This window comes from Hypomesus nipponensis, chromosome 18 (assembly GCF_054491055.1).
Source record: "Hypomesus nipponensis isolate SF chromosome 18, ASM5449105v1, whole genome shotgun sequence".
In the NCBI taxonomy this organism is placed as follows: domain Eukaryota; kingdom Metazoa; phylum Chordata; class Actinopteri; order Osmeriformes; family Osmeridae; genus Hypomesus; species Hypomesus nipponensis.
The window spans coordinates 21,864,980-21,874,684 of NC_140378.1; the positions used below are offsets into that span (position 1 = coordinate 21,864,980).

Consider the following 9,705-nt stretch of genomic DNA (forward strand, 5'->3'; position numbering starts at 1 on the left):
TCCATGGAACATCTTAGTTAACCTACAGCCTCCCCTCCCCTCCATCAAAACTAAGCTTTAGGTGGGTGGGTTACTTTGACCAGTTTGACCAGTTTCCATGAAAACAAAGTTTAATCTCTGACAACAAACTGGAGTACAAAACCAGATTCTAGGAAACCAGGACATGTGTGTAGTCATGTCCCCTGCATGAACACAGTGTCCCTGTGAGAAAACACAGATCATCTGGGGACACTCTCCTGGAGTCCTGATGAAAACTGGATTATCCAGCTACATGCTACCTGTTGGTCCACCTTCAGCTCATACTGTAGCCAAACCCCAAGCATTCATACATACATACATACATACATACATACATACACACACACACATACATACACCTACACATGCATAAACACATGCATGTTGTATACATACAGACACACACACACACTGCAGTGTAGTACTGGCAGCCATGTGCCATGGCGCTAGCAGACTGACACCTGAAGAATGGTGGATATTTAATTATGTAAATGAGAGCTTTACTCCATGACTCAGGCAAAACTCTCCAAGCTCAGTGAACTATGTTGTTGTGGTTTGGTTAACTAGTTCAATACCAGTTTGAAGTTTCTGTCCTCCACCCTGCAGAAGACTTGCAATTATTACATTCCCTTGCGGCTTTCACATTCCTGAAGGTCTCACCCACCACCCCTGGAAGAGCCTGTGCAGTAGCCCCCACACAGCAAAGCCCAGTCCAGCCAGGTAGCCTGCAGCCAGCCTGCAGCCTCTCTCCCCCAGGCACAGAGTCCTGTTACAGCAACTCCCCCTTCTCTCTTTCACCCAGAGCCCTGTCCAATCAGAGCAGGCCCCTGGCCCCTCCCCTGAGCCAGCCACTTAAAACCGAATGGGAAGCATCTGTTCTCCCTACGCAGATCAGCCCCTCCACTCTGCCTGCCTGCCTGCCTGTCTGTCTGTTCCCCTTCGTCAGTCCTCCGTGTTCCAGATCCAGGATGTCAGTCAGGAAGAGCACCAGCTACACCGTCAAGTCGTCGTCTGCGGGCGCGGCTCCCCGGAGCTTCAGCAGCATGTCGTACTCCGGGCCCGCCACGGCACGGCAGAGCTACAGCGTGAGGAGCTCCTACGGCGGGGCAAGCCGTGGGGTGGGGGGCAGCTACGGAGGCACTGGGGGCTTCATCTCCAGCTCCTCTGCCTACGGAGGAGGCATGGGCCTGGGCATGGGCCTGGGCGGGGGCATGGGGAACATGGCTCCCATCACGGCCGTGTCTGTGAACAAGAGCCTGCTGGCTCCCCTGAACCTGGAGATTGACCCCAATATCCAGGTCGTCCGCACCCAGGAGAAGGATCAGATCAAGACACTCAACAACCGCTTCGCTTCCTTTATCGACAAGGTGAGTACTGGAAGGCATGCCTGTCTGTCTGCCTGTTTGGTTTAGCAGTAGAGTTGTACTTCGCCTTGTGATGATTGCATCTAGAAATAATTCAGTGTTTGAGCTTTAAGATATGAGAGGTTCAGCCTTGCTGTCTCCTCAGCCTGGATGAACAAATGCATGCCTTTGAGAGAGAGACAGAAAAAGATTAAGAATGTGTGAAACAATGTGGAAGTGCCCTTCATGAGGCAAAGAAGAGCTGATAGGAATGTTTATCCTGGGTTATCTGAGGCGACATCTGATGGTTTGGCAGGAGTCCTTTTATAGTGATGAAAAGCAGACTTGCTGGGCGGAGGAGGGGGAGAGAAAAAGGGGGAGGGAGTGGGGGAGGGGGGGAGGGCGTGTCATTGCTCAGATCTCTCTATGTGTTACCTTGGGACTGGCCCAGCCCTGGGGTAGGGTGTGGCTCAGTGCTGGACACACGCACAAGGACACACACACACACAGAGACACACACACTCTCATACACACACACACTCTCCAGCAAATGGTGGTTGAAAGGAAAAACAATTTTATATAAAATGTTATAGAACATTGTGTCAATTTGTTCATTTCAAAGGGTGAGGTAGTTGCTGAGTCGTTCAGGCAGTGTGTGTGTGTGTGTGTTTGTCAGCCTCCCACCCTTGTCTCCTCTGGAGGGATATTGATGAGGTCAGCTGGACTTGTGTTCTGGCCCTCTAGATTACGTAAGCTTTCCTACAAAATGCCTACATTATTGTGATCATGCAGAGAGAGAGCCTTCGCTCTCACTCCTTGACTCCTGCCAGTGGCCTGGTCTCACAACCAGATGAGCCAATGGGAGACGAGAGAATCCTTTTTAGGGCAAGTCCACCTGAGCAAAGTCCACAGCCATATATCTTCTGTCTTTCACAGTTATCAGAGACAACATTCCAGCTGCCCCGCTCCCCCTCCTCCCCCTCCCGCTCCCCCTCCTCCCCCTTCTCCCCCTTCTCCCCCCTCCCGCTCCCCCTCCTCCCCCCTCCCGCTCCCCCTCCTCCCCCCTCCCGCTCCCCCTCCTCCCCCTCCCACCTACACTGTGGTAAAATATTTACCTTCACAGGCTGTGAGCACGACCACACCTAGTTTCTCACACTTATTCCTTATCAATCACTCTCACTCTCCCTCTCTTTGTGTCTCTCTCTGTTACTGTCTGTCTCTTTCTCATTGTCTCACTCCTCTGTCAGCCCTCTTACATCCTAACCTCGCCCTTGAAAAACAGGAAAACACTGAACTGGGTTTCCATCACCATACAAACAGAACACCCCCCCCAACAATCACCCAACCCTTCCCCTACCCCTCCACTCCCTGCTAACTCTTTCCCTGCTAGCCCCTCCCCCGTCATCACCTCCCCTCCACAGCTCCCCCTCCAACCCCGTCAGGATGCAGAGTCACCAGAGTTTCCTCAACAACAAACTAGCTCTAACAAACCTCCATCCTGTCAGACACTGTTGTTTCTCCTGGAAGCTTGCAGGCTCAGTACTCAGCACTGCCCAGGGAACCATGACCCACCCATCCCCTCCCTCCTAACCCTAACCCTCCCTCCTCACCCGTCTCTCATCTTCTACCCACACTGTGTACTTCCTGCTCACCTGACAGTAGTCAAGTTAGTCCTCAACTTCCTGCTCACCTGACAGTAGTCAAGTTAGTCCTCAACTTCCTGCTCACCTGACAGTAGTCAAGTTAGTCCTCAACTTCCTGGTCACCTGACCCTTGCTCTTCTACTTCTCTTGCTGGTCCCAGGTGCGTTTCCTGGAGCAGCAGAACAAGATGCTGGAGACCAAGTGGAGCCTCCTGCAGGACCAGACCACCACACGCTCCAACATCGACGGCATGTTTGAGGCCTACATCGCTAACCTGCGCAGACAGCTGGATGGCCTGGGCAACGACAAGATGAGGCTGGAGGCTGACCTGCACAACATGCAGGGGCTGGTCGAGGACTTCAAGAACAAGTGAGTCTGGGTCCAGGACCAGGACCAGAGTTAGGGTTAGGGTTAGCCCTGGACAGGACCAGGGTTAGGGTTAGCCCTGGATAGGACCAGGGTTAGGGTTAGCCCTGGACAGGACCAGGGTTAGGGTTAGCCCTGGATAGGACCAGGGTTAGGGTTAGCCCTGGACAGGACCAGGGTTAGGGTTAGTCCTGGACAGGACCAGAGTTAGGGTTAGCCCTTGATAGGACCAGGGTTAGGGTTAGCCCTGGACAGGACCAGGGTTAGGGTTAGTCCTGGACAGGACCAGAGTTAGGGTTAGCCCTGGACAGGACCAGGGTTAGGGTTAGTCCTGGACAGGACCAGGGTTAGGGTTAGTCCTGGACAGGACCAGAGTTAGGGTTAGCCCTGGACAGGACCAGAGTTAGGGTTAACCCTGGACAGGACCAGGGTTAGTTGGGGCTGAGATGGTCATGTAGGTGTGTCAGCTCCCAGACGGCCTGGTTCCTGGTTATACAACCCTGGTCACATGACCCAGGTCACATGACAGACGTTGTGGTAACCTAACACCTGTTCATGAAGCAGACCTAACAGATCATCCAATCAAACATTGGCACGCTCTTACCTGGCTCTGGGCCAGACTCAGGTAGGACATCTGCCTCTACTCCTGCCTCCCCCTCTCCTCCTGCCTCCCCCTGTCCTCCTCCCTCCCCCTCTCCTCCTGTCTCAGATAGTTAGAGAGAGGAAGAGGGATTGAGAGAGAAAGAGAGAGAGGGAGAAAGGGGGAGAGAGAGAGAAAGAGAGAGGGAGATGGAGGGAGAGAGAAGGTGAGGGGGAGAGGAAGAAAAAAAAAAGGAAACAGAGAGAGAGAGATGGTTAGTCCTAAGGACAATTTTCATGCCCCCTAGTGGCCATGTTCAGTATTGGCTCATTAGTTGCTCTTTTTTGCTCTTCAGGTACGAGGATGAAATCAACAAACGTACTGAATGTGAGAACGACTTTGTTCTCATCAAGAAGGTATACTTTCATCCCCTCACCCAGCAATCTAGCTGTGGTACATATTGATATCAGACAGGATTCATATCACCTAGCATCATGGGTCATTTTGGTCCCTGAATCTCAACACAACTCATGCTCCATCTTTGTGTGTGTGTGTGTGTCAGGATGTGGATGAGGCTTACATGAACAAGGTGGAGCTGGAGGCCAAGCTGGAGAGCTTGACGGATGAGATCAACTTCCTGCGCCAGATCTACGAGGAGGTGGGCAAATGACATCATTTCCTGCTCTGGGATTGATTGAAACAACATTCTGGCTCTGACCAAACTTGAATGAATATGCACATGCCATGATCTTGTAGAAACAAGCCCTTTGCAGAAACTGGGTCTGGATTTGAGGCTAACAGATAAGAAATGGATGTGTTCCTGATTTGTGATTCCAGAATATCTGTGAGTTCTGGCATGTCATGATGTTGTGGTAACTGTAGGAATGCTGCATATGCAGCATGAGACATCTGATGAGCATCTGCCGCCAATCACAGCTGCTCCTCTGGATGCTGCCGTCATCTGCCCTACGTTTGACGATCCCTCTCTCCGCCCTCTCTCCGCCCTCTCTACGCCCTCTCTCCGCCCTCTCTACGCCCTCTCATCCTCTTCTATCTCTCCCACTCCTTGTCTCTCTCCTCTCCCCCTGCAGGAGTTGAGGGAGCTGCAGGGGCAGATCAAGGACACCTCAGTTGTGGTGGAGATGGACAACAGCCGCAACCTGGACATGGACTCCATCGTGGCTGAGGTCCGCGCCCAGTACGAGGACATCGCCAACCGCAGCAGGGCAGAGGCTGAGACCTGGTACAAGTCCAAGGTAGGATTCTGACTCCCTGACTTTCTGAATCATGACTCCTGACCTGAATAATTGCTCCTCACTCATGACTCCCTGACTCCCCAAGTCATAACTCACTGAATCATGACTCCTGAATTCTGACCACCACTCTCTTCTGAATCCTGACTCATGTAGATTATGTTTTTGTTCAGTATGAGGAGATGCAGACATCAGCTACCAGGTACGGCGATGACCTGAGAGCCACCAAGACAGAGATCTCAGACCTGAACCGCATGATCCAAAGGCTGACATCTGAGATTGACTCTGTTAAGGGACAGGTACTGAACAATACATTACCCACAATCCACCTCGAGAAGTTACCTCATGCAATTAACCCTTGTGTAACCTTTGGGTCATTGCAACCCGCCGTTGTGTTGTGACAACTTTCCCTTCATATTGAAACATTTTCTTTTAACCTTCGCACTGTCTCAGCCCCCCCACAGCGAGCAGGTTAAAAGACAATGCTTCACTTTATTTTTGTATTACGTAAAATTGTCGCAACACAACGGTGGGTCACAATGACCAGAAGGCAGCACAAGGGTTTAATACAGCAGTCACTGTAACAGTGGTGTTCATGTGTTTACTCCAAATACATCAAATGAACTACAGGAAGCTGAGAATAGAGTACATAGCTACAGGAAGTATAGGCTATTACAATAGAAGAGAGGGCCTAATGGAAAACAGTTAGAACTAATGAAAATGTCGTAATTTAGCAGACGCTTCAATCTAAAACCACAATCGGGGGGATTTAAAACTGGGAAATCTTTATCTGTGGTCAAATGTTCGATCACTGAGCTTTAAGCACCCTCAGAGTATATAAAACCCACCCCTGAAATACTAACCTGAGCCTCCTCTCCTCTCTCCTCTCTTCTTCTCCTCCTCTCCTCTTTTCTCCTCCTCTCCTCCAGCGTGCTAACCTCGAGGCCCAGATAGCCGAGGCGGAGGAGCGTGGAGAGATGGCGGTGAGAGACGCCAAGGGCCGCATCAGTGACCTGGAGGCAGCGCTCCAGAGAGCCAAGCAGGATATGGCACGCCAGATTAGAGAGTACCAGGACCTGATGAACGTCAAACTGGCCCTGGACATCGAGATCGCCACCTACAGGAAGCTGCTGGAAGGAGAGGAGGACAGGTGAGGCTCCTGGGAAACCCAACAAGCTGCTTCCATTTCCTGCTCTCTACATGCTCTACTGGGGTTCAGGAATATCAGTCTAAGAACCTTGGGGATCCACCTGTAACTAAGTCTTCTATATGTATGGTTGTGTTTCCAGGTTAGCGAGTGGAATCAAGTCCATCAACATCTCCAAACAGAGCAGTAAGTCCTGATCCTCCCACACCATGCTCATCTTCAGGCTCCAACCATTACACCTTCATTCCACAACTACCTCATTGTCCCACAGCTACATCATAATCACACAGCTACATCATAATCCCACAGCTACATCATAATTCCACGGTTACCTCATAGTCCAGCAACTACATCCTAGGTGTAAATCCCTCCTGCTCTCTTACACAGTCACATCCTCTCAGCTCTCCTATCTCCCCCACAGCGAGCTACAACTCCTTCCCCATGGAGAGCGTGAGCAGCAGCTACAGCAGCGGCGTCTCCAGCGGTTATGGTGGCGGTTACAGTAGCGGTTACGGTGGCGGTTATGGCTACGGCTCTGGTTCTGGCTTGGGTTCGGGCAGCTACAGCTCCGGCAGCGCCTACGGGAGCGGCAGCGGGCACGGGGGCAGCAGCGTCACCCAGAACAAGAAGAGTGTTGTCATCAAGATGATCGAGACCAAGGACGGCAAGGTGGTGTCCGAGTCCTCCGAGGTTGTGGAGGACTGAGGGGTGAAGCTGCCCTGAAGCAACCAGCCACTGCACTATCAGGAGCTGCTTAGGGTTAACCCTGACCCTGTCAGGAGATGTGGCTGCAGAAGCAACAAGCATTCTAATCCAACCAAAGATTTAAAAAATGGACCAAAGATTCCTTAGTGATACTGAATACCGGCTTGTGCCTTTTTATTTTTTATTGTGTACTAACACAAAGATATTGCTGTGTGCCTTCTCAACATTCCATTACCGACCTATGCCCTCTGACCTCGGGTTTGACCTATGCAACAGGCCTGACCTCCGATTGCCCTGAGACCAGAGAGGGAGTGTGTGTGTATTGCAGGCCCAGACATCTGGTTAGCAGAGTCTCCTGTGTTCTCCTCTCAGCCCTGGCTAAAGCTGACACTCTGCAACTGCTAGCCTAAGGGTTTTTTGCTACCAAACAATAAAAACCTTACTGACAAAGCAAGTTTCTTGTCTTTACTTTTCTCTATGGTTTACAGTCCTTTCACACTAATAGAGACTAGAAACAGGAATTTCAGTGAGTTCAAGTCTTTTATTTGTCAGGTACACAGAACAACACAAGGTCAGACTGGGCACTGAAATTCTTAAGACAAGACAACGCAAGCACCTGGCATAACATAACATGTAAGTACACAGAACATAATTTACAGCTATGCTGAGCTTAAATAAGTGAAACTTCCTAAATATACAGATAGCAATAAATAATTGACTATACTAGCCCTAATACTAAAACTTCCTAAATTACAGATAACAATAAATAATACACTATACTAACCCTAAATGCACATAAAACCTATTTCAACCCTATAACCTACACTAACCTAAGTGGAGTATAGTGCAAAATTGCAGATCTGTGACTATGTCAATGACCATACAGGAGCCTGGTGGCGGTACAGTGAGGTACCTCCTTGAACATCAGCCAGTCAGTGGTGTCAAAGCAGTCCTTGAGGGTCGCCACACTCTCGTCACTCCATAGGTGAACTGACCTCTCAACCGGTCTGACCTGTTTAAGCTTTTGTTCATATGCAGGAAGGAGAAGAATGGAGGTGTGTCAGCCTTCCCAAAAGTAGGGCGGGGGAGGGGTTTGTAACTGCCCTTGAATGCTGTATAAAGGCCGATTTATACTTCTCCGACTCCGTTACGGACAGACGCACGTACTGAGTCGGACGTATTGGTTGAATTTATACTACTCCGACGGCTCTGCATGCTGAAAGCAATTCACCGCCAGCACCGTAGGTGGCGCTGCACTGCGATACTAGCTAGGTTATCGAAAATGTTCAACAACTACACTGCCCATTTCTCGTCACATTTTAATTCTGATGCTGATTTACATGTACTGTTTTGCTGAAATATGAATTGTAAAAACTTACAACAATGGTGGTCAAAGGATTCTGTTCTCTTGTTGGTCACGGCAACCCCGCCCCTGACGCAAGCAGTTCTTAATACGGACCAATCACAGCCAAGGGGTATCCGTAAAATGACGGACTGATGGACGGATAGTCAGGAAAATCAGGAGGTGCACGTAGAGCTCTCCAAGGGGCTCGGAGAGGGCACGGAGAGGGAGTTCCTTGACGGAGAGGGAGTTCCTTGACGGAGAGGGAGTTCCTTGACGGAGAGGGAGTTCCTTGACGGAGAGGGAGTTCCTTGACGGAGAGGGCACTCCCTGTGTGCGTGTCCGTAAAAACGCAGAAGTATAAATTGGCCTTAACAATGGTCAAGGATCTGGTCTCCACGTGTGAAGAAGTCAATGTGCTGATAGTACTTGGGCAGGACTTTCTTCATGTTAGCTCTGTTGAAATCACCAACAACAATGAAGGCTGCCTCTGGGTGCACATTTTCCAGTCCATTGATAATCCCATACAGTTCATCCAAATCAGCGGCCTTGTCTGCCTGTGGGGGGATGTAGACTGCACTCATGACGACCACAGTGAATTTCTGAGGCAGATAGAAGGGTCTGATTTTTACAGTTAGCAACTCAAGGACCGGAGAGCAGTGAGATGCTAGTACTGCTACATCCGTAGCCCAGAAAGAGTTAACCATAACACAGACACCTCCGCCCCTGCACTTCCCTGAATCAGCTGTTCTGTCCTGGTGGTATATGGGGAATCCCAACGGTGTCTCATCAGCTTGAAGAAAGCAATGAGAAGCGTGACTCCATGCCAGATCTCAGATCTTCAAACTGCTGATGTGCTGAATACACAACAGTAGATGTCAGGATTAACCACATTTAACCACATTTAGTGAATTTATGTCTACATAGTTGGTAGTTATTGTGTACAATTTCCCTACATTAAATAGATTTGATGATAAATTGTGTGGAAACTTGGTTTCACAATATTTTGCAAATGTTGCTTGTTTTAAAGAGGGACAGCTAGCAATTGTTAGCTTTTAGAATACTCAGGGTTCTGTTGCTATAGGTTGCGAGTCACCTATGTTGAACTTCTGCTACACCTCAACCTTGATATGTTCAAGAGGGAACAAGGCTGGTCTCAAATAGCATGGCACTAGGGGGCAGTGTAAACCCCCATCTCACTTGGTCCACCGGGGGGCAGTGCTAGGCTCCTTTTTATCGATTTCTCATCAACATTCAACACTATTCAGCCATACTTGTTGGCTGAGAAACTCCAGGCTCTTTTTAACA

The 9,705-nt window shown here is 49.8% G+C and overlaps 1 protein-coding gene across 1 annotated transcript; it reads left to right on the forward strand.

The window, feature by feature from the left end:
- Positions 1-887: 887 nt before the first annotated feature.
- krt8 (keratin 8) lies at positions 888-7,505 on the forward strand. Its single transcript, XM_084680627.1, has 9 exons — positions 888-1,385; positions 3,165-3,373; positions 4,306-4,366; positions 4,513-4,608; positions 5,042-5,206; positions 5,377-5,502; positions 6,133-6,353; positions 6,493-6,536; positions 6,772-7,505. The coding sequence occupies exons 1-9, from the start codon at positions 987-989 to the stop codon at positions 7,053-7,055; spliced, it is 1,605 nt and encodes a 534-aa protein (XP_084536753.1). The 5' UTR covers positions 888-986; the 3' UTR covers positions 7,056-7,505.
- The last annotated feature ends 2,200 nt before the right edge of the window (positions 7,506-9,705 follow it).